The sequence below is a fragment of the Urocitellus parryii genome, chromosome 2, assembly GCF_045843805.1.
Source record: "Urocitellus parryii isolate mUroPar1 chromosome 2, mUroPar1.hap1, whole genome shotgun sequence".
NCBI classification, from domain to species: Eukaryota; Metazoa; Chordata; class Mammalia; order Rodentia; family Sciuridae; genus Urocitellus; species Urocitellus parryii.
This window is the reverse complement of record NC_135532.1, coordinates 8,256-32,210: the sequence shown is the minus strand read 5'-3', so window position 1 is coordinate 32,210 and position 23,955 is coordinate 8,256. Positions and strand designations below refer to the sequence as shown.

The 23,955-nt window shown below is 56.5% G+C and overlaps 1 protein-coding gene across 3 annotated transcripts in view; it reads right to left on the bottom strand.

Annotated features, from left to right (window-relative positions):
- The window catches only part of Tmem255b (transmembrane protein 255B), a 42,332-nt gene extending 40,764 nt beyond the window's left edge, over nucleotides 1–1,568 (bottom strand). For all 3 annotated transcript variants that reach the window (XM_026382162.2, XM_026382165.2, XM_026382163.2), the window contains exon 1: nucleotides 1,431–1,568. In XM_026382162.2, coding sequence (XP_026237947.1) covers nucleotides 1,431–1,479 — 49 coding nt within the window. In that variant the 5' untranslated portion in view covers nucleotides 1,480–1,568. The remainder of the gene's footprint in view (nucleotides 1–1,430) is intronic.
- Nucleotides 1,569–23,955: the final 22,387 nt, after the last annotated feature.

The window sequence follows — 23,955 nt, the reverse complement described above, 5'->3', positions numbered from 1 at the left end:
AGGAGGGAGGGGGAGGGAGGAAGGAGGGGGGAGGGGGGAGGGGGAGGGAGGGGAGGGGAGAAGCTGAGACAGACTAGGGCCAGTGGGGAGTCCCAGGCACTCACAAGGAACCCTCACACCCTGTAAAAGTGAAAGGACCACAGAGTAAGAAGGCAGGACTCAAGACCCAGGCGTACCTGCTCAGTCTAGACACTCCAGGTCTGAAGGGCAGTCGGAACCGTGTTCAGGGCACAAAGGAAGGAATATGACCTGACTGTGCAGGGAGGAAAGAAACGGGTAGAAGTCAGGAGGACCCTGTGCGGGCTGCGCTGCCCAGTGTCCGAGGTGTGGCCGTCAGTGGAGACCTGTGTGTGGAATACTGTCCCTTTGGAAATACCAGTTCCTTGCCTTTTTATCATTTGCGTATGTTTTCTCCCCTGTTTCTCCTGTGAACATATCTCCTGCGCTTTTTCATTCTCATTGTGGTAAAGACATCTTAAATGAAAACACAGAGAGAAATGTAAGACCAAGCACCACGGAGGCTCAGCAGCGGCCCTTCTGGCTGGCCGGCTTCTGAAGGGGGTGGAGCCTGACACCATCACCCCCACCCTGCCTCCCGCCCAGCCTTCTCTTCCAGAGCACGCCCTGTCCTCTGTCCTGCAAGAGCACCCTGCAGGACAGCCCTGGCACCTCTGGCAGAGCCCCTGGGAGCCACTGCACCAGGTTCCTGTTTTCCCTGTCCAGCTGGGTTCCGTGAATTGAAGTGGAGAAGTGGCCGGGAGGGCGGGCCCCGACCAAGCACCTCCCGACACTGCGTTCCTGGCCACCGTCAGGCAGCAGGAAACTGCCTTCTTCCTCAACAGGAGCATTTCCCAGCCACACTGGGTCCAGGAGCAGGGGGGCAGCGGGTGGGTCACAATAACAGAGTACGGAAAGTGAGACAGGAAGACAGAGTCAGGGGAGAGAGGAGAGGGAGGGAGGGCGGGGCTAGGAGATGGAGGGGACCAGGCCTGAGAAGCCAGGCCTGGTGGTCCACGCCTGTCATCCAGGCTCAGGAGGCTGAGGCAGGAGGATCATGAGTTCAAGGCCAGCCTCAGCAACTTAGCAAGGCTCTAGGTAACAGCCAGACCCTGTCTCTAAATAAAAAATAAAAAGGACTGACATGTGACCTGCTATCCCAGGTGGCAGAGAGAGAGGGAGAGAGGGAGGGAGAGAGAAAGGTGAAGGAAGGAAGGAGGGATGGCAGAGGGGGGAGGGGTATGGCTGAGCAGCCTGGCCAGGGCCAGGTGCCCCAAGACAAACTCCGAGGAGGCAGGTGGCCCAGGCCCCTGGGGCCAGAGTCTTTCCCTTGTCCTACTGGCCCGGTGCGACCTGCAGACCCAGCCCTCTGGCCCCACATTCGCTGCCCACCCCTCAAGACTCACAGGACACTCCCCCCACCACCCTCTCACCTGTGGTGTCCAGCAGAGCCAGAGGCCCGGGCGCTGGTGGGGACGGCATCCTGGGGGTGCACAGAGGCAATGCCCTAGGGGCTGCTCCTCCACTCACCCTGGGCAGCAGCGCAGCAGATGGTGGCCACAGTGGGGCAGGAGCAGCCGTCAGGCCCAGTCTCCTCTGGCCCCGCCTCTTTCCCTCCCTCTTCCCTCCCCTCCCTCTGCATCCCTCCTCCCTCTCTCCCCGCCCACCACCACTCTCCTCCAGCCCGTGCTGGACGTTGGCGAGTGGGAGTGTGCACTGCCCAGGGTGCGGGTGGGGTGCAGAGCCCCTCAGGAGCACACCACGGGGTGCTCACTGCTGGCCTGCCCCCCGACACAGGGCCTTGGGCAGCAGCACCGTCCTTTGCTTGCACAGGACTGTGTTGGACGCCGGGGTTCCCAGCCACTGACCCCCGTCTCCTGGCCATTGCCCTGGAGCTGTAGGAAAGAAGGGGGCTGAGGGAGGGCTTGCTTGTCTGTGAGGGCTCGGGCCTGGTCCCTGGTGGAGCACTGGCCTGGCCGCCCAGGCCCTAGGCAGCCCCAGCCCTGCAAGCAGACGCTCAGGCTCAGCAGCAGCCCCCTGAGAAGATGCCCCCGTCATCAGGAACGGCCCTGGAGACTGCCCGGCCACAGCTTCTCCTGCTGCTGCTGCTGCTGCCACAAAGCTGGGGCCCCGAGTCACCAGCACGAAGGTGTGGGAGCTCCCACGGCTAGGGCACACCTGGCACAGCCACCTGGGAGACAACACCCGGGAAGGAGACTGCAGGCCCTCAGCCCTCCCTGAGGACACACAGGAGGCCCAGGCTCTAGGCCCTGCTGCCCTGGAACAGCAGAGAGGTCCTGAGTCCACCTGGGCCCTCGAGCAGGAACCTGGAAACCAGGTGATGTTGATCATGCCCTGCTGTCCCCACAGGCCACTGCGAAGGTAGCCAGCTTGCACACCCACATGGAGATGCACACCAAGCACTGGTCAGTGGACACTGGACACCACCTGCACGGGGGACACAGCAGCAGGGAGACACCCTGGTTCACACTTACAACACAGGGTGGCTACAGTTTAAAGCACCTGTGGTCAGGGGCAGAGGACACCAAGAGCCGTGTGCAGTGGGCAGCACCAGTGCTACCACCGGTGGCCAAGCAGCAGCAGGCCACCCTGTGTGGGAGACCCCGCTTGGCAGAGTGGAGGGAGAGCTGGTGGGCAGTATTCCCACGTGGAGGTGAGCAGTAACAGGGTAACAGGAGTGACCGCCCTCAGCAGGCTGTGGTCACTAGGGCTCCTCGCGGGAAGCCTGGCCCTGTACGCTGCCTGTGGGGAGGTGGTGGCCCTTGCAAGGGGGCTCAGCCCGGGTGGTGGGGCCTTGGGGGCCTTCCTCGGAAGGGGCCTCTGGGTGGGACTGCTGGAAAGCAAGGCCGGCCTCCAGTCTGCCTGCTGTCTCACCCTTGGTCCCTCTCCACGTGTACGCTCGGGACACTGTCCCCCAGAAGGCCTCCAGGACCGAGTGGAGACGCCCCGCTGTGCACACCCCCAGCCTCAGACGTGCGCTGGAAACGGGAGCCCGAGTGCAGCAGACCGCAGGCCATGCTGGGGCGGACGGCGGTGGGCAGGGGCCAGACGTGGAACAGGGCCACAGCTGCACTGCTGGGTGGCCCAAGTCGGCCTCCTCAGATGGGACACCTGAGCCCAGTCTCCAAGGCCCATGGCCACAAGCCACCCAGGTACCTGGGTCTGGGGACCCCATGCAGGGGCCCAAGGAGGCCAAAGGCCGAGCCAGGAGCTGCAAGGCCTGAGCCCTCCTGGGTGGGCCTGGGGCCTGACACAGGGCAGCACAAGGGCCCAGAGACGGGTTTCCAAGGTCCCGGTCCCAGGGCAGGGAGGTGGCCTGACCAGGACGGGGAACCAAAGGCACTGAGGCATGCTGAGGCCTCAGGGGACCAGGGTGACAGCGCAGCACCCGGAGGCCACGGGGACCCTCACTGACGCGCAAGGGCACAGCGCAAAGACACAGGGCACGCGCTAGCCAGCCAGAGTGGGCAGACGTGAGGGAATTCTGCCCTCGGGAACAGGTGTCCAGAAATGGCCACCAGGCCTGGTCCATGTGACTGACCTCTACGACAGAATGAAGGCTGACGCTGCAGAGTTGTCTCCACAGGCACAGGAATGGCCCTTCACCACCAGAGGACCCCACCCCTCACCAGAGCAGGGTGACTTCGGAGCCGACAGCAGTGTCCACTCCCAGCCAACAGCAAACTTAGGGCGGAGGACAGTGCTTCCCGAAGACCAGGAGCAAGACGCCCTGCGACCCGGGCCTCAGAGACACGCCTTCTGGTCCCCCCCTGTGAGTGCCACAGGGACCCAGGAGGTCCACGGAACGGAAGAGCACGGGCGCTCGCTCGGATGGGGAGGCCGTGGGGTGGTGTGGGCTGGACGGTACCAGGGGGACGTGGGCAGTCCTGTGAGCCTGACGGCGTGGCGCGTGTGTGCGAGCCCCTCATCAACAGTGATGCCTGCTGGGCTCGGACCACGGGCCTGGGGTGGGGCAGGCAGGCACCCTGATGGTCTCCTGGCCCCGTTGGCGCCCAGCGTAGAGCAAGCGGCCCTGGACTGTGGGCTCCTGGGAAGACGGGGACGGCACTTCCACTCAGGGGTCAGGAGTGAGCCCCTCCGGATCCAGCCCCCGGGACGCCACACCTGGGTGTAGCAGGTGCTCTGACATCTGCCCAGACTCGGCCGTAGGGCCTCCCAGGCTGTCCCCAAGGTCGTCTGGGGGCTTGCCTGGCACACCAGGTCTGGCACACGGTTCTGCAGTGGAAGTGTCACAGGGTGGAGGTGTACCATCGGTTGGTGCACCGCCCGTCCCTGCAGCTTCCCTGTGCCCCTGGTGGGCCTCCTCTGCAGACCTGTCCCCAGCTCCCAGGACCCGCTTTCAGGCTGTTCTGCAAGTTCTAGCATTTCCTATGGATGACCCTGCACCTGGCCACCTTTCCCTGGGCGTGTTTACTGGTGTCCGCAAGCGTAGCTGCTGTGTCCATGTCCTCCCTGCTGCCGAGCTCTGACTGGGTGTCCCTCCAGGACCTGTCTTCTCACTCTCCCTGCCAGGAGCGCTCGGCCTTAGCAGGGCCAGCTGGACGCTGGTGAGTGGGTGTCTCTGTTCCTCTCGAGGCGCAGTCCGGTGGAAGCAGGGAGTGATTGGCCTCTCACAACCACGTGGCTGGGCCGGGGAAGGCCGACGGCCTGCTGTACTGCTGTCTGCCACGGCTGCTTTCAGGGTCAGCTGGACTGGGGGCACCTAGCAGCGCTGGCACCTGACTCTGGCCTGTCTGGGAGGGTTTCCTGAGGAGCCTGGCACATGGCCGGTGGGGAGGAGAGGAGGCCCCCCTCTGTGTGGGTGGTATGGCTGGACGGTACCAGGGGGACGTGGGCAGAACTGAGAGCCTGACGGCGTGGATGCGTGCGTGTGAGCCGCTGTGTGTCAACCCACAGGACAGACTGGGCCTGGGCAGAACCAGGCAGGGCAGAGGCTGCCCACGCTCCCGGAGCTGGGGCAGCTTCATCCCCGAGGCTGGGCCCTGGACTCCGAGCCTTTGCCAGCACCCAGAGTCCCCAGGCCTCAGACCTCAGCCAGTGAATCATCCACCGGTGCCTTGGTTCTGAGCCTGGGACCTGCCCCACGGCACGCCTCCCTGGGCCTCTGGCTGCAGACAGCAGATGGTGAGGCTTCCCCCGGCCAATCCCCTCCCGCCTGCCACCTGATCATGTCTTGCTCTAATCCTGTTTGTCCTGTCTCTCTGAAGAGCCCTGACCCACATCTTCTGGACCCCCAAACGAGAGAGCCACAGCTTTCCAAGTCGATGGCGGTGGGCCCTGAGAGCCCCAGTACTTTTCTTCTGTGTGTGGAAACCCCCAGACCCTCCTGCCCTGGGGTGGTGCTGTTCCCACGCACGACTTTGAGGGATCATGCACCAGTCACTTAAAGGATTACTGGCCTCTATGAAGCTCACAGTAGCAAACAAGCTTTCCCAAATCCCCACTGCCACCTGAAACCTGCCGGGCTGCCTGGGGTCAGTGCTGCCAGTAGTCTTCCTGGGAGGGACAGGCTCTCGTGCTTGTTTGGAGAAGGTGCCAGCCCAGTTCCCAGTCTGAGGAGCCAGAAGTTGTCTGTCACTCGTGTCCACTGGGAGCTGGTGTGGCAGGAACCAGAGGCTGCAGTCAGATGCTCCGAGAGCCTCCCCCGATGCCCGGCCAGAGCCCCATGCCGAAGGGCAGTGGCCTCAGCCAACTCCGGCCTGCCGCCAGCCCGTCCTCAGGGAGCTGCAGTCTGGGATCTGGGTGTTCTCACGGTGTCATTGGATTCAGCTCTCCCGAAAGGCGCTGATGAGATGAGGCCGTCTGTGCTGCGTGGTCTGAGCACCGCCTGGGTAAATGGCTACAGACTCCAAGGAGAGGGACGGCGTGCACCTGCACGTGAGCCAGGCCCTCCCCTCAGCCTTGAGCGATGAGGGTCTCGATGTGGCATTGCACGCTGCGGGAAGTGCCCAATGGGATGGGGCTGCCCCCAGCCCCCGTTTCTGGAAACACTATTCCTGCCCTTATTTGGGTGGAATCTTCTATCGGATGTCTTTTTCTTAATAAACAGAGGGGTGGGTGGGCTCTGGCTCTTGTTCCTCGTGCCCTCTTTCCAGCGCACCTCAGGCTCCCCCTGGACAGCCTTCCCGTGAACACAGAGCAAGGGGCAGACACCCGACTCTGACCTGTTCCTCACACCCAGACCTGGGCTGAGCTCAACCCGGGCCTCAGAAGGCACCGCGGGCTCCAGAGATGGGACCTGCCCTGGCTGAGCGCCTCCACGTGCCGCACACTGCGTGCACCTGTTCCACGGTCCTGCTCGCCTGGTGCCCAGAGGTGCCCAGGACTAAGTGCCTTTCCCAGGCCAAACACTGACCAAGTAAGAAAGGAGCCAGGTGGGTCTGACTCTCCAGGAGGGAAAGTGGACATTCACCTGGATCTAGACTTTCCTTCAGTCAAAAAGTATCTCCTGGAATTCTGTGTGCAAGATACTAGGGTAACTGGGAAGATGGATTGTGCAGGCTTCCCCCAAAACAAAAGAGCCGAAGGATCACAGCAGTCTCAGTACAGTCTGCAGGGCAGGCCAGCAGAGAGTACAGGGACGGTCCCAAGTGCCCACCCCACCCCTCCCTCTCTCCCTCTGCCAGCCCTGGGAGCTGGGAAGCTGCTGGGAAGCCCTGGCAGGAGCCCGTGAGTTCTCTCTGGAGGTGATGGATGTAGTGTGGGACGTGGCTCCATGAGCAGCCACCCCTGCCACCCCCACCTTGTGGCAGATAGGTCTAAGGGTTGGGGGCTAAGGGACTTCACTGGATGGCTCAGGGGACATTTTTAAGATGGGTCTGGCTGACTTGCCCAGGCTGGTCTCCAACTCACAATCCTCCTGCCCCTGCCTCCCCAGATGCTGGGATGACTGGTGTGCCTACCAAGCCTGGTTTGGGACCTTGGAGGTCAGGGCTGAGTGGGCACCGCTCCTGAGAGGCACCAGAGCCAAGAGAGTCCAGGGGCACCACCGAGTCCCAGGCTCCCAGAGGGCCCACCATCATAGGAGAGGTTCCCGGGGGCAAGGAACGGCACCATTTCCTCCTCTGCCCAGACCTCAGTCAAAGGTGAGTGGGTCTGTCCCGATGTCCAGGGTCAGCCCGCACTTCCTGCCGGGGCCGTTCAAGAGGGCCCTGCCCAAGCCCGAGTCTCCCCGGCTAGGGCAGGAGGACTTGTGGGGGCCCTGGCGGTGGTCGATTTGAAAGACAGGGCCTGTGAGCCTCCAGAGCAGGCGTGCGCTGCAAGCCGGGGAGAAGAGAGCGCGTGAGATGCACCCGAGGGTCCCCTGCCCTGACCTCCCGAGGGACGGTCATTGCAGAGACGCCGTGGGCCTGGCCTGGCTCAGCTCTCACCCATCCTGGGGGCCTGGAGTCCAACATGACTCCTCCTGAAACCAAAGAACCCCTGAATAATGCAAGCCAGGGCCAGCGGGGGCGGGGGCCTCCACCTGCCGGCATGGAGGTGGGAGGCCAGCCCAGGGGCAGCCTCGGATCTTAAAAATTCATGGGGCTTCAGCACCCTGCTAGAAGGCTGCGTAAGAGGATACCCCAGATCTCTTCCAGGGACTGAGCAGGAACGGCACCACCAGGCGTCTCGGCCAGACAGCTGTGTTCCCGCGTGGAGGTGGCGCTGCCCCCCAGAGCAGGCCAACCTGCCCACACTGGGAACCACAGGCTTGTCCAGCACCTCAGTTCAGACAAAGATCCCCCCAGGCCAGAGACGGGCCCTGCTGCTGAAAGGAGAGAACCAGGCCCTGCAGCCTGCGGAACAAGACCCTGCCGCGGCGGGCCTGGGAGCACTTGGCGGGTCAGGTATTGGCCAGCAGTGGCCCTGAACTGCAGCAGCACAGGAGCTCTCACACCCCAGGTGGCCCCCGCCCAGGGCCTGCTCTGCGGACTTCCCTCTGCCCCTCATCGGCACTGACCCTCAGCCCATGGGTCTTGGAAATGACAGCGTTGGGACTTGGAAGAGCATCTGGCTGCTGTAGGTGGGGGACTGTGGTCGCCCTCAGAGCCAGTCAGGCTCTTGTGTGGTCAGCACCACCTGAAAGCCCACTGCACCTCACCCTCAGTGTCCTGTTCCACACTGAGGCCTTTCAGCCAGGAGCAGAGGCCACACCTGACATCCAGCCCCTGGGAGCCTGAGGCAGGTGGCCCGCAGTTCGAGGCCAGCTGGCCACTTAGCAGGACCCTGTCTCCAAAGACAAACTGCTCAAAAACAAAACCCAGAACCATGGGAATCAGAACCACCCTCTGCCGGTGCAGCTTCATCTTCAGGCCCAGGTGCCGGTGAGCCCAGGGAGCAAAGGCCCCAGGGTGACGCGTGGCTGCTAGGCGGGTCTGAAGGACTGCCCACGAGGACGCAGCCTCTGCGACACCATAGTGAGTCACCCCGCGACCCCAAGCTGCAGTCCACAGGCGGCCACCGGCAGGGCCCGCTCTCCCTGTCCTTAGGCAGGGCCTGGCTCCGGCACACTCCGCCCATCCTTGGCTTCCCGTGGACATGCTGGCAGATCCCACTCCTCGGCCACCTTCCATGGGACAGAAGTGGTGAAGGCGTTCCTGCACCCGCTGTCTGACAGGGTCCCAGCGTGGGGGATGCCGCCACAGGGCCGCGCCATCACGAAACGGGAACCATGGGGAGGATCGAGTGTCTGTTTGTGATATCATGACGTGGCGAGCAGGGCGCATGTCAATCCATAATGGCGGTACGTCTGGCCGGAGACCGCAGGAGAATCCCAGATGAGACCAAGGGCACCGTTGGGACAGGCCCTGAGGTGCGTTTCAGTGTCTCTCAGGACACAAACAAGGTGTCATTCCCAGGCCTAGCCATGGTGACAATTTACATGACCTCCCCTGAGCCCCTCCTAAAGCCACCACCTGCACCACACCTAGCTACAGAAGGACAACTGCTGTGCCCACAGTACCAGGACACCGTGTGTGGCTCATGGTGTACCCCCCAGGACAGGAGGCTGATAGAAAGACATTCCCCCACCAGCACAGTCTCCTTCGCCTTCCACAGAAACTTAGGATGAAAATGGAAAACACATTAATATAGATGACAGAAGGGTTGAGGTGTAAGGCCTGCCCTTTATTAAAGATCACAGAGACATGAGAACTGGCGTGCTTTGACCAAGGATCAAGGAAACTGTGAGAAAGCAATTAAATAGGTCGCATGAAAAAAGGAAATCACCTTGGAAATTAGAAATAAATGATGTAAAATTAATATAGATCTATTTTAGAAGCACTTCAGAGTAGTAGGCTTTTAAGTACTAGACTTTCACTATTTTAAGTGTGTTTTACTGGGACTTTGGTTTAAAAGTAAGAAAGCTTTCCAATAATCATAAGAATGCTTTAAAGCTAAAGGTTGATAAAATAATTATAGGTACGCTTTAAAGTTAGAGGTCCGGAGACATGTGGTCGGTGGCGTTGCCTAGCACCTAGAGATGGAGGTGGAAATGTGACACTTGATCATGGCTGTCCAAGGCTACAGAAGGATATCTTGAACAACGTACTCAGTATCTTAGGTAACAGTGTAGGTCAGAAAAGATTGTGACTCTTGAAAATTATGCACGTCAAAGAAGCGTCAGGCTTTGAGGCTGTCCATTGACTACCTGGAAAAGACACCTGAAAAAGGCATGAAACAAAGGCCCCCCGGGGCAGCAGATCTTTCTGGACGCTGCTCATAACTTGCAACCTGTCGTCCCCGCTCTTCTTTCGCTGACGCCACTCCTCCTTCAGGACCCCTGATCCCCCCTAGGGCTGGACCCCGGCCCAGAAGCTGCTGGGAAAGTGACCCTGGGGGTGAGGGCACTGGGTTCCACCCAGGGTGGACATCACACTTGGCACGAGGGCAGGTGGGACCCAGCTCTAACCAGGGTTTCCAAAGAGCGCTGCACCCTGCGGTCACCAGGTGGGGCTGAAGTGCCCCTGGTGCCACCCCAGTCAAACCCGAGTCCTGAGGGAGCAGTGCTTCCAGAGCCCTGTGGGGATGCCCACCACCGTGGGCTTGAGGCCCTGGGCAGCCGCACCTCAGCTTGGCCCCAGGTCTCTCCTAACAGGAGGAGGCAGTCCTCTGTGGCCACCTGGTGGGACGGGAGCCGAGCTAGCACACTCCTTTCCTCTCTGCTCTCCACCGTCTCACCTCGGCCAGTCACCCCTCAGAATTCTACAGTCCATGTCTCCCACGTCCCGAGGACCTCCGCCCCAGGAGGCAGGGGGTTTGCCTCTGCAGTTCTTCCGGTGCCCAGCACTTGGGCCAGCGATCGTCCTTTACAGCCCGGTAACACCTGGTGCTCCTCTGTGCTTGAGGAACAGAGCTAACCAGGAGGCTGCCCAGCCATGCAGGAGGCTGCCCAGCCGACCAGGAGGCTGCCCAGCCATGCAGGAGGCTGCCCAGCCAGGAAGCCCCCCTTTCAGGAGGCTCCCCCAACCATCCAGGCTCCCCCTCACCAGCCAGGGTGTGTAGGGGAATGGGAAGATGTGTGTTAGGGTGGGGGGATGTGCAAGTGTGTGCACGTGTGCAGGTGTGTGTGCACACATGTATGCGGGGTGTATACATGAGGGATGTATAGGATGTATGCTGGAGTGTGTGGGGGTGCATAATAGTGTGTGCACAGGTGTGTACAGGTGTGTGCATGTGTGCAGGTGTAGGAAGAAATATGCATGTGTATGGGTCTGTGTAGAGGTTGTGCACAGGTGTGTGTGCAGATGTGTGTACACGCGTGTGTTCAGATGTGTGCAGGTGTGCATGTGTGTGCAGGAGTGTGTAGGGGTGAGTGTGTAGCTGTGTTTAAGGTGTGTGTACGTAAGCACATGCATGCATATGTACGTTCAATTTTAAAAGAAAGAATGCAAGTTGGAATTCGTACCACGATCCAAGGAACCTGCCCTCTTTGTTAATATTTTTAATAGTTCTTCAACTGAACCATCTTTTTCTCCGAGTCCTTTCTGACTGCACCTCCCAGGGCATCTCCCACTCCCTGCTCCCTCTGGAGGGCAGAAAGTTTCTAGAATCACTATGGAAGTGAGGGGGCTAGGGTCACCACAGCTGCAGGTCTCAGGGGGGCAGAAGTGGAACACGGCCCACCAGGCCCCGGCGACAGCCATGCAAGAGAGGACACCGCATGACGTGGGTCCCAGGAGGGTCTCGGGGAGGGTCAGAACTGGGGGCTCTCTGCAGAGAACCCCAGGCCTGGCACGAGCAGTGTCCAGGCTTCCTGAGAGACCTGCCAGTCTCTGCAGCAGGGCCCTGGTCTCTGCCGCCCTCCTCCCAGGAGATTTCGAAGCACAGCAGATGAGTTGCAGCTGCTGGCCAGCGTCCAGGCAGGACCTCAGGTCTAGGACCTAGAAGGCTACGAGTTGCTAGGGCCAGCAGGAAGGATGACTGTTCCTGAGAGACCGCCCCCAGTAGAGGTCCCCAAAGGCCCTGAAGACACCGCTGGGGTAGGGAGTCGGTGGGAACACCTACCAGAGAGCAAGGGCCACTGGCAGCTGGACAGGCAGGAGAGCGGCCCGCCTCAGCCTCCCGCAGCCCACGGCCTCTCAGCCAGGCGCCTTTGCCCCTCTGGGAAGGAGGTGGAAGTCAGGGGCATGGAGCTGTGGTTGCCCAGTGAGGTGGGCCTGTGGGGTCACTGAAGGGCCCGGGAGATGCAGGTTTGCCTGGGAATGACGGGCTTAGATCCAGGTGCTGTGGACCAGGGAGACAGTGTCCACCACAGGTTCTGTGGACCAGGGAGACAGTGTCCACCACAGGTGGTGATAGAGGAGATGGGCGTCCACCACAGGTGCTATGGACTGAGGGGACAGTGTCCACCACAGGTTCTGTGGACCAAGGAGACAGTGTCCACCACAGGTGGTGATAGAGGAGATGGGCGTCCACCACAGGTGCTATGGACTGAGGGGACAGTGTCCACCACAGGTTCTGTGGACCAAGGAGACAGTGTCCACCACAGGTGGTGATGGAGGAGATGAGATGGCGTCCACCACAGGTGCTGTGGACTGAGGTATCTACACAACTATACCACAGGTGGTGTAATGAGAACACAGGTGTCCACCCAGGTGGTGACAGAAGAGATGAAATAGGACACAGTGTCCACCACCAGTGGTGCTGGCCCCTGAGGCAGCTTCCCTGCCACTTCATGGAGGCAGTGGTTCCCAGCTAAGCCCAGGGAGGTCCCACCATTTCCACTCCCACAAGACTTTTTTTTTTATTGTTGGTCGTTCAAACCATCACATAGTTCTTAATACATCATATTTCACAGTTTGATTCAAGTGGGTTATGAACTCCCAATTTTACCCCGTATACAGATTGCTGTATCACATCAGTTACCCTTCCATTGATTGACATATTGCCTTTCTCGTGTCTGATGTATTCTGCTGTCTGTCCTATTCTCTACTATCCCCCCTCCCCTCCCCTCCCCTCCCCTTTTCTCTCTCTACCCCTTCTACTGTAAATCATTTCTTCCATTTGTATTATCTTGTCTTACCCCTCCTTTCCTCTTATATGTCATTTTGTATAACCCTGAGGATCGCCTTCCATTTCCATGCGATTTCCCTTCTCGTTTCCTTTCCCTCCCACCTCTCATCCCTGTTAATGTAAATCTTCTTCTCAAGCTCTTCGTCCCTACCCTGTCCTTGTTTCCTCCCCTTATATCAAAGGAGTCATTTGGCATTTGTTTTTTAAAGATTGACTAGCTTCACTTAGCATAATCTGCTCTAATGCCATCCATTTCCCTCCAAATTCTATGATTTTGTCATTCTTTAATGCAGAGCAACACTCCATTGTGTATAAATGCCACATTTTTTTTATCCATTCATCTATTGAAGGGCATCTAGGCTGATTCCACAATCTTGCTATCGTGAATTGTGCTGCTATGAACATCGATGTAGCAGTGTCCCTGTAGCATGCTCTTATTAGGTCTTTAGGGAATAGACGGAGAAGGGGAATAGCTGGGTCAAATGGTGGTTCCATTCCCAGCTTTCCAAGAAATCTCCATACCGCTTTCCAAATTGGCTGCACCAATTTGCAGTCCCACCAGCAATGAACAAGAGTGCCCTTTTCCCCACATCCTCTCCAGCACTTATTGTTGTTTGACTTCCTAATGGCTGCCAATCTTACTGGAGTGAGATGGTATCTTAGGGTGGTTTTGATTTGCATTTCTCTGACTGCTAGCGATGGTGAGCATTTTTTCATGTACTTATTGATTGATTGTATGTCCTCCTCTGAGAAGCGTCTGTTCAGGTCCTTGGCCCATTTATTGATTGGGTTATTTGTTGTCTTATTGTCTAATTTTTTGAGTTCTTTGTATATTCTGGTTATTAGGGCTCTATCTGAAGTGTGTGGAGTAAAGATTTGTTCCCAGGGTGTAGGCTCCCTGTTTATCTCTCTTATTGTTTCTTTTGCTGAGAAAAAAACTTTTTAGTTTGAGTAAGTCCCATTTGTTGATTCTAGTTGTTAACTCTTGCGCTATGGGTGTCCTATTGAGGAAATTGGAGCCTGATCCCACAGCATGTAGATCATAACCAACTTTTTCTTCTATCAGATGCCATGTCTCTGATTTAATATCAAGCTCCTTGATCCATTTTGAGTTAACTTTTGTGCATGGCGAGAGATAGGGATTCAGATTCATTTTGATGCAAATGGATTTCCAGTTTTCCCAGCACCATTTGTTGAAGATGCTATCCTTCCTCCATTGCATGCTTTTAGCCCCTTTATAAAAAATAAGATAGTTGTAGTTTTGTGGATTGGTTACTGTGTCCTCTATTCTGTACCATTGGTCCACCCACCTGTTTTCGTACCAGTACCATGCTGTTTTTGTTACTATTGCTCTGTAGTATAGTTTGAAGTCTGGTATCGCTATACCGCCTGATTCACACTTCCTGCTTAGCATTGTTTTTGCTATTCTGGGTCTTTTATTATTCCATATGAATTTCATGATTCTCTTATCTATTTCTACAAGAAATGCTGTTGGGATTTTGATTGGCATTGCATTGAACTTATAGAGAACTTTTGGTAATATCGCCATTTTGATGATGTTAGTTCTGCCTATCCATGAGCAGGGTATATTTTTCCATCTTCTAAGGTCTTCTTCTATATCTTTCTTTAGGGTTCTGTAATTTTCATTGTATAAATCTTTCACCTCTTTTGTTAGGTTGATTCCCAAGTATTTTATTTTGGGGGGGATATTGTGAATGGAGTAGTTGTCCTCGTTTCCGTTTCAGAGGATTTGTCGCTGATATACAGGAATGCCTTTGATTTATGCGTGTTGATCTTATATCCTGCCACTTTGCTGAATTCATTTATTAGCTCTAATAGCTTCTTTGTAGACCCTTTGGGTCTGCTAGGTATAGAATCATATCATCTGCAAATAGTGATAATTTAAGTTCTTCTTTTCCTATTTTTATGCCTTTAATTTCTTTCGTCTGTCTAATTGCTCTGGCCAGTGTTTCGAGGACTATGTTGAACAGAAGTGGTGAGAGAGGGCATCCCTGTCTTGTACCAGATCTTAGTGGGAATGCCTTCAATTTTTCTCCATTCAGAATGATGCTGGCCTGTGGCTTATCATAGATTGCTTTTACAATGTTGAGGTATGATCCAGTTATCCCTAATTTTTCTAGAGTTTTGAACATAAAGGGATGCTGTACTTTGTCGAATGCTTTTTCTGCATCTATCGAGATGATCATATGGTTCTTATTTTTAAGTCTGTTGATGTGGTGAATAACATTTATTGATTTCCGTATATTGAACCAGCCTTGCATCCCAGGGATGAATCCTACTTGATCATGGTGCACAATTTTTTTGATATATTTTTGTATCTGATTCACCAGAATTTTATTGAGGATTTTTGCATCTAGGTTCATTAGAGATATTGGTCTGTAGTTTTCTTTCTTAGAAGTGTCTTTGTCTGGTTTCGGAATCAGGGTGATGTTGGCCTCGTAGAATGAATTTGGAAGTTCTCCCTCTTTTTCTATTTCCTGGAATAGCTTGAAAAGTATTGGTATTAGTTCCTCTTAAAAGGTTTTGTAAAACTCTGTTGTATACCCATCCGGTCCTGGGCTTTTCTTAGTTGGTAGTCTTTTGATGGTTTCTTCTATTTCCTCCATTGATATTGGTCTGTTTAGGTTGTCAATATCCTCCTGACTCAATCTGGGCAGATCATATGACTTAAGAAATTTATCGATGCCTTCACTATCTTCTATTTTATTGAGGTATAAGGATTCAAAATAATTTCTGATTATCTTCTGTATTTCTGAAGTGTCTGTTGTGATATTGCTTTTTTCATCCCGTATGCTAGTAATTTGAGTTCTCTCTCTTCTTCTCTTCATTAGCATGGCTAAGGGTCTGTCGATTTTATTTATTTTTTCAAAGAACCAACTTTTAGTTTTGTCAATTTTTTCAATTGTTTCTTTTGTTTCAATTTCATTAATTTCAGCTCTGATTTTAATTATTTCTTGCCTTCTACTTCTTTTGCTGTTGTTTTGCTCTTCTTTTTCTAGGATTTTGAGATGAAGTATGAGATCATTTATTTGTTGGTTTTTTCTTTTTTTGAGGAATGAACTCCAAGCAATGAATTTTCCTCTTAGAACTGCTTTCAATGTGTCCCATAGATTCCGATATGTTGTGTCTGTGTTTTCATTTAACTCTAGGAAGTTTTTAATTTCCTCCTTGATGTCTTCTAAAACCCATTGATCATTCAGCAACCTATCGTTCATTCTCCAAGTGATGCTTGATTTTTCCTTCCTTCTTTTATCATTGATTTTCAGTTTCATTCCATTGTGATCAGAGAAGATGCATGGTATTATCTCTACCCCTTTATATTGTCTAAGAGTTGCCCTGTGACATAATATATGGTCTATTTTTGAGAAGGTTCCATGTGCTACTGAGAAAAAAGTGTAACTACTTGATGTTGGGTGGTATAGTCTATATATGTCAATTAAGTCTAGGTTGTTAATTGTGTTATTGAGTTCTATAGTTTCCTTATTTAACTTTTGTTTGGAAGATCTGTCCAGTGGTGAGAGAGGTGTGTTGAAGTCTCCCATGATTATTGTATGGTGGTCTATTAGACTCTTGAACTTGAGAAGAGTTTGCTTGATGAACACAGCTGCACCATTATTTGGGGCATATATATTAATGATTGTTATGTCTTGTTGGTGTATGGTTCCCTTGAGCAGTATGAAGTGTCCTTCTTTATCCCTTTTGATTAACTTTGGCTTGAAATCTATTTTATTAGATATTAGTATGGACACTCCTGCTTGTTTCCGCAGTCCATATGAATGGTATGATTTTTCCCAACCTTTCACTTTCAGTCTATGAATATCTTTTCCTATCAGATGCGTCTCCTGTAGGCAGCATATTGTTGGGTCTTGTTTTGTGATCCATTCTACTAGACTGTGTCTCTTGATTGGTGAGTTTAAGCCATTAACATTTAGGGTTATTATTGAGATATGGTTTGTTCTTCTAGCCTTATTTGTTTATTGATGTTACTAAACCTGATTTGTTATCCTCTTTGACTACTTTCCCCCCTTTACTGTCCTACCTCCCATTGTTGGTTTTCAATGTTATTTTCCATTTCCTCTTCCTGTAATGTTTTGCCAAGGATTTTTTGAAGAGATGGTTTTCTAGCTGCGAATTCTTTTAACTTTTGTTTATCGTGGAAGGTTTTAATTTCATCTTCTATCCTGAAGCTTAATTTCGCGGGATACACAATTCTTGGTTGGAACCCATTTTCTTTCAGTGTTTGAAATATGTTATTCCAGGATCTTCTAGCTTTCAGAGTCTGTGTTGAGAGATCAGCTGTTATCCTGATTGGTTTACCCCTAAATGTAATCTGCTTTCTTTCTCTTGCAGCTTTTAAAATTCTCTCCTTATTCTGTATGTTGGACATCTTCATTATAATGTGTCTAGGTGTGGATCTCTTATGATTTTGCACATTCGGCGTCCTGTAGGCTTCTAGGATTTGGGATTCTGTCTCATTCTTCAAGTCTGGGAAGTTTTCTCGTATTATTTCACTGAATAGACTGTTTATTCCTTTGGAATGGAGCTCTGTGCCTTCCTGTATCCCAATGACTCTTAAGTTTGGTCTTTTGATATTATCCCATAGTTCTTGGATGTTCTGCTCATGGTTTCTTAGCAGACTTGCTGAGCTGTCTATGTTCTTTTCCAGTTGAAATACTTTGTCTTCATTGTCTGATGTTCTCTCTTCTAAGTGATCTACTCTGCTGGTAGTATTCTCAATTGAGTTTTTAAGTTGGTTTATTGTTTCCTGCATTTCTAGGATTTCTATTTGTTTGTTTTTTATTACCTCTATCTCCCTGTGAAATTGATCTTTTACTTCCTGGATTTGTTTGTCAATGTGATCTTTCATTGTCTGATTTTGCTGTCTCATGTCTTCCTTGAGACTCCAGATCATCTGAAGCATATATATCCTGAACTCTTTATCTGACATTCCATCTGTTGCAGCTATTACCTCTTCTAAAGTTGAGTTGACCTGCATTGCTTGTGGTCCTTTCTTTCCTTGTCTTTTCATACTGCTCGCGTTTCTTTCTGCTTGGTGCAACTGTCGTGTTTTTGAAATTTACACCCTATTTATTTATATTGCTCTTGTATAGTTGGGAAGTCTCCCTTGCAGGGCGGGTAGTGGCTGTGCTCCTCCTCTAATTAGGGTGGTCTGTCTACCCCGCTGATCGGTCGCAGGTCTGCCCCTCCTGCAGGTACGGGTGGCGGCTCTGGTCTGCCCCCACTCCAATTGTGGTAACCTAACTACCACGCCCTGGGGTCGTAGGTCCTGATCTGGATGTGGGTGGCGGCTCTGCTGGGTCCCCACTCCAATTGGTGTGACGAGTCTACCACGCTGGCAGATCTCTAGGCCGGTGGGTCGCAGTTCTGCACAGCCCCCACTCCCAATGGGGGTACCTGACTACCTCTCCAACGGGTCGCTGAGCCCCCTCCGGACCCGGGCGGCGACCCTGCTCCACCCCCACTCCAACCAGTGTGACGCGACTGCCTCGGTGTTACGTGTCCACCCCGCTGGCAAGCTACCTGGCCTGTCTTGCCAGTGGGAGGCAGGTCTGCCTGCCCTGCTTGCTCAGATGGCAGCTCTGCACAGCCCCTACTCCAAATGAGGTTACTTGACTACCGCGCCTCGGGGTCGCTGGTCCTATTCTAGGCGTGGGCGGCTACTCTCTTCAGCCCCAGCTGCATTTGGGGTGTCATGATACCACGCCGGCGGGTCACTTGGCCTGCTCTGGGTGCAGGTGGAAGCTCCTCTCTGTCCCCACAGCACCCAGCAGGAGCCTGACTGAGAAGCAGTCACTGCTGGTTCCCTAGCCTTGGGCCGAAGCAGCTTCGGTGGCCAGAACCCCGCCTCTCGGATCCCGATACACTCTCCGCTGGGAGCTGGCTCCAGCGAGTGACCCCCACGGGTTCCCCAGTCCCAGGCCAAAACTGTTCCAGGAGTCAGAACCCAGTCGCCCCAAGCTCAGCGCACGCTCCACTTGGAACTGGCCTCCACCGGCAGTCTCCGCAGTTTCCTCAGACCTGGGCCAGGTTAGCCCCGGGAACCAGAATCCAGCTGCTCAGTGCCCGGCGCACACCTTGCCAGGCACGAGCCCCTAGGAGTATTCTCCACAAGATCCCCAGTCCCGAGCCTGAGCAAGAAATCTGTCTGCTAGACGCAGGCAAATTCCAGCCTTAAATCACCTGTTCCGTAGCTGAATGAGCTGAGATCAGTAGAACATGGGGATGATTACATCATCTCTCCAAAATGGCGGCTGCTGTCCTCCTCTGTGGTCCGACCGGTGTCTGGAACCAATTTGGCCCGCTTCTCTCCTCTGTCTCAAAGCCGGAACTCAGCACTCCGTGCTGCCAATGTGCCACTGGCGGGAGCCCCCTGAATCCGTATCGCTGCTCCCCGCTCCAGCTCCTTGCTGCTCCCGAGCGCACCACAGGCTCCAGCCGCGGGGCGATTGCCTAGCGGGCTATGCGACCCTCCGTGTGGAGAAATGGAGCTCCCGTAGTCGAACCTCGCACGATGGAAATCTGTCCACTAGATTCTGGAGCACCTCAATTTCACTGGAAATTCCCAACAAGATAGCCTTCAGGCGATTCACATCGTCTTTCTCCCGCTCAGTGACGCTGCGCACTGGGGTGATGCTCTCCCTTCGCCGCCATCTTCCCTCCTCAATCAATTCCCACAAGACTTAGTGTCCCCGAGTGGGAGCCCTGGAGTGCGGTGGCTGGGAGCAGGGCCAGTCCAGAGTCCGGGACCATCCCAGAGTCCAGCCTCTTGCAGCTGTGGTCTGCCCGCCCTCATCTCACTGAGAGCTGGCCTCCTCCTGAGGGACCTGGGCTGGGGTGTCAGCAACGGCCCAGGAGACCCACGCTGCCCCAGGCTTCTGACTGCACCTTGGCCAGCGCTGCCCGGAAGGGCGTCCCTTCGTGCATCTCTGCACAGCCTTGGGCCCGTCTGTTGCTGCCTTATGGCACCTGGAATGTTTTCCTGCCTCTTTTGAGTGAAATAAGACGAGAAGGTGGACGACCCCATTGGGGGGCCCGGGGCTCCTGGGCTGGGCCGGCTTCTCGTCCTTGAGGGGTCTGGAGGGGGAAGGGAACTGGTGCCCGCCATTGGGGGCCATGGGCTGACCCAGAGGTCTGCATGTCCACCCAGAGCTGCTCCTTTCGGAACGAGGCTAGGAGACCAGACACAGTCCTGACTTGGACACGGGAGCCGCCTCCCCCACAGAGACTCCCTTCATGTCGTCCGGCATCTGCCCGTCAGGGCGCCACACGTTCAGCTCCCCGAAGATGCCCGTCTCGATCATCTCCTCCTGCCAGGGAATGGGACAGCTGCCTGAGGCGAATTCCTGGAAGAATTCCGAGTCTGCTTTGTCAAAGGCCACACCCTTGACGGTGGAAAAGGCACCCACGTCCTGAATGCTCTTCGCATAGACAGTTCTGGAGTCAGGGATGAAGGGAGGAGTCAGCATTCCTGTGGGGTACAGAGAGAGGCGCAGGTGAGAGGAGGCCCAGGTGAGGAGGCCCAGGTGAGGAGCGCAGGTGAGAGGAGGCCCAGGTGAGGAGGCCCAGGTGAGGAGGCCCGGGTGAGAGGAGGCCCAGGTGAGGAGGCCCAGGTGAGGAGCGCAGGTGAGAGGAGGCCCAGGTGAGGAGGCCCAGGTGAGGAGGCCCAGGTGAGAGGAGGCCCAGGTGAGGAGGCCCAGGTGAGGAGCGCAGGTGAGAGGAGGCCCAGGTGAGAGGAGGTCCAGGTGAGGAGGACAGGTGAGAGGAGGCCTAGGTGAGAGAAGGCCCAGGTTAGGAGGACAGGTGAGAGGAGGCCCAGGTGAGGAGGCCCAGGTGAGGAGCGCAGGTGAGAGGAGGCCCAGGTGAGAGGAGGTCCAGGTGAGGAGGACAGGTGAGAGGAGGCCTAGGTGAGAGAAGGCCCAGGTTAGGAGGACAGGTGAGAGGAGGCCCAGGTGAGGAGGCCCAGGTGAGGAGCGCAGGTGAGAGGAGGCCCAGGTGAGAGGAGGTCCAGGTGAGGAGGACAGGTGAGAGGAGGCGTAGGTGAGAGAAGGCCCAGGTTAGGAGGACAGGTGAGAGGAGGCCCAGGTGAGGAGGCCCAGGTGAGGAGGGCAGGTGAGAGGAGGCATAGGTGAGAGGAGGCCCAGGTGAGGAGGGCAGGTGAGAGGAGGCCCAGGTGAGGAGGCCCAGGTGAGGAGGGCAGGTGAGAGGAGGCCTAGGTGAGAGGAGGCCCAGGTTAGGAGGACAGGTGAGAGGAGGCCCAGGTGAGGAGGCCCAGGTGAGGAGGGCAGGTGAGAGGAGGCATAGGTGAGAGGAGGCCCAGGTGAGGAGGGCAGGTGAGAGGAGGCCCAGGTGAGGAGGCCCAGGTGAGGAGGGCAGGTGAGAGGAGGCGTAGGTGAGAGAAGGCCCAGGTTAGGAGGACAGGTGAGAGGAGGCCCATGTGAGGAGGCCCAGGTGAGGAGGGCAGGTGAGAGGAGGCATAGGTGAGAGGAGGCCCAGGTGAGGAGGACAGGTGAGAGGAGGCCCAGGTGAGAGGAGGCCCAGGTGAGGAGGGCAGGTGAGAGGAGGCCTAGGTGAGAGGAGGCCCAGGTGAGGAGGACAGGTGAGAGGAGGCCCAGGTGAGAGGAGGCCCAGGTGAGGAGGGCAGGTGAGAGGAGGCCTAGGTGAGAGGAGGCCCAGGTGAGGAGGGCAGGTGAGAGGAGGCCTAGGTGAGAGGAGGCCCAGGTGAGGAGGACAGGTGAGAGGAGGCCTAGGTGAGAGGAGGCCCAGGTGAGGAGGGCAGGTGAGAGGAGGCCTAGGTGAGAGGAGGCCCAGGTGAGGAGGACAGGTGAGAGGAGGCCTAGGTGAGAGAAGGCCCAGGTTAGGAGGACAGGTGAGAGGAGGCCCAGGTGAGGAGGCCCAGGTGAGGAGCGCAGGTGAGAGGAGGCCCAGGTGAGAGGAGGTCCAGGTGAGGAGGACAGGTGAGAGGAGGTCCAGGTGAGGAGGACAGGTGAGAGGAGGCGTAGGTGAGAGAAGGCCCAGGTTAGGAGGACAGGTGAGAGGAGGCCCAGGTGAGGAGGCCCAGGTGAGGAGGGCAGGTGAGAGGAGGCGTAGGTGAGAGAAGGCCCAGGTTAGGAGGACAGGTGAGAGGAGGCCCAGGTGAGGAGGCCCAGGTGAGGAGGGCAGGTGAGAGGAGGCCTAGGTGAGAGGAGGCCCAGGTGAGGAGGACAGGTGAGAGGAGGCCCAGGTGAGAGGAGGCCCAGGTGAGGAGGACAGGTGAGAGGAGGCCTAGGTGAGGAGGCCCAGGTGAGGAGGGCAGGTGAGAGGAGGCGTAGGTGAGAGAAGGCCCAGGTTAGGAGGACAGGTGAGAGGAGGCCCATGTGAGGAGGCCCAGGTGAGGAGGGCAGGTGAGAGGAGGCATAGGTGAGAGGAGGCCCAGGTGAGGAGGGCAGGTGAGAGGAGGCCTAGGTGAGAGGAGGCCCAGGTTAGGAGGACAGGTGAGAGGAGGCATAGGTGAGAGGAGGCCCAGGTGAGGAGGGCAGGTGAGAGGAGGCCTAGGTGAGAGGAGGCCCAGGTGAGGAGGACAGGTGAGAGGAGGCCCAGGTGAGAGGAGGCCCAGGTGAGGAGGGCAGGTGAGAGGAGGCCCAGGTGAGAGGAGGCCCAGGTGAGGAGGACAGGTGAGAGGAGGCCTAGGTGAGAGAAGGCCCAGGTTAGGAGGACAGGTGAGAGGAGGCCCAGGTGAGGAGGCCCAGGTGAGGAGCGCAGGTGAGAGGAGGCCCAGGTAAGAGGAGGTCCAGGTGAGGAGGACAGGTGAGAGGAGGCGTAGGTGAGAGAAGGCCCAGGTTAGGAGGACAGGTGAGAGGAGGCCCAGGTGAGGAGGCCCAGGTGAGGAGCGCAGGTGAGAGGAGGCCCAGGTGAGGAGGCCCAGGTGAGGAGGGCAGGTGAGAGGAGGCATAGGTGAGGAGGACAGAGCATGGGCCTCCAGCAGCCAAGGAGAAAAGCAGCATCTCTCAGATCCTGGCCTGGGGTCCAGTGCTCTGTGCTGCGAGGATAGCTGGACGCCTGAAGCCGGGCTGGGCAGTGTACCATGAGCCACCAGCCCTCGCCCCACGCTCCCCAGCCCTCCTGCTCTGGCCCCGGGGGACCTCAGCCCTCAGCAGCTCCCTCAACCTCCCTGTGGCCCAGAGCCCCTGGCTCGTGCCCAGGTGGACTTGACTGACCCCACCGACCCTCCCTCCCAAGATGGCCTCTGCTCACATGCCCAGGAGCCAGCAGATGCAGGATGCCAGTCCCTGACGAGCCCCATGTGTGCAGACCCCCAGACCCTCCCCCGGTGCACCAGGTCCTTGGGGGCCCCTAGCCCCTGCCTTCACACAGACACGCGGGTGCAGGCTGGCGGCCAGCTGCTGCCCCTCCAAGGCCTCTGTGTGCTCCTTCCCCACCAGCTGCTCTGGACACCCAGACTCAGCCTGGTCTGGCGCAGCACAGTCCTGGGGCTCCCGGGACCCGCGTCCTTCCTGGGGCCTGTGTCCTGACGGCTCTCCCACGCAGAGCCCACTCCCCTGCCTGACCCTTCCCGGGACAGCTTCCCCCCAGGAGGCTGAGCTGGCTCCCGGCCCCGGCTCTGTCCTAGGCACAGTTGTATTGTGATGATCCAGGTCTTCCACCAGGCTCCTGGAGGGACAGCTGGGCCTTCCACGTCCCTCCCAGACACACACACGCATAGACACACCCAGGAGCACACATACACACAGACTCACAAGTGTGCACATCATCCTTGAAGACACGGTGAGGACACAGGTGGACACACACAGTTGAGGACAGCCATGGTCATGACCTCACCTCTCCACACAGTGTGAGGACCCTGCCTCCCATGGCTCTGGCCTTCAGAGCCACAGAGTGGACACCAAGCTCAGCTGAACTCAGGGTCCCACGCCCACTGCAGTGCCCAGGCCCAGCAGGCTGGGGATGGACAGAGGGCTGGGTGGCATGGCTGGGCAAGAGGTAGCTGGGGTCCCACCACTGGACAAGGCAGGGATGCAAGGGCCACGCAGTCCCTCAGGCCCAAGGTGCCCAACAGTACCGGCCTCCAGCTGCCTCCAGCTGATGTCTTTGAAAAGGGCGTGGGCCCGCAGCCCGTCGCAGGAGCCATCTCTCCAGCCCAGGCGCTTCTCCGGGTCCTTCTCCAGCAGGGCCTCACAGAAGTCCCTGCTGGCCTGGCTGAACTTGTCTGAGTAAGCCACGGGCTCTGACAGGACACGCTGCTTGAGCTCCTGGTTCTCCACCTGCCAGCCAGGGTGGACACACCCCCTGTGTCAAGCCCACCCGCAGGCCAGGCTGGGCGCTCCTCCCCGACACCCCAGCAGACCACCCTCAGGCCAGGCTGGACGCTCCTCCCCGACACCC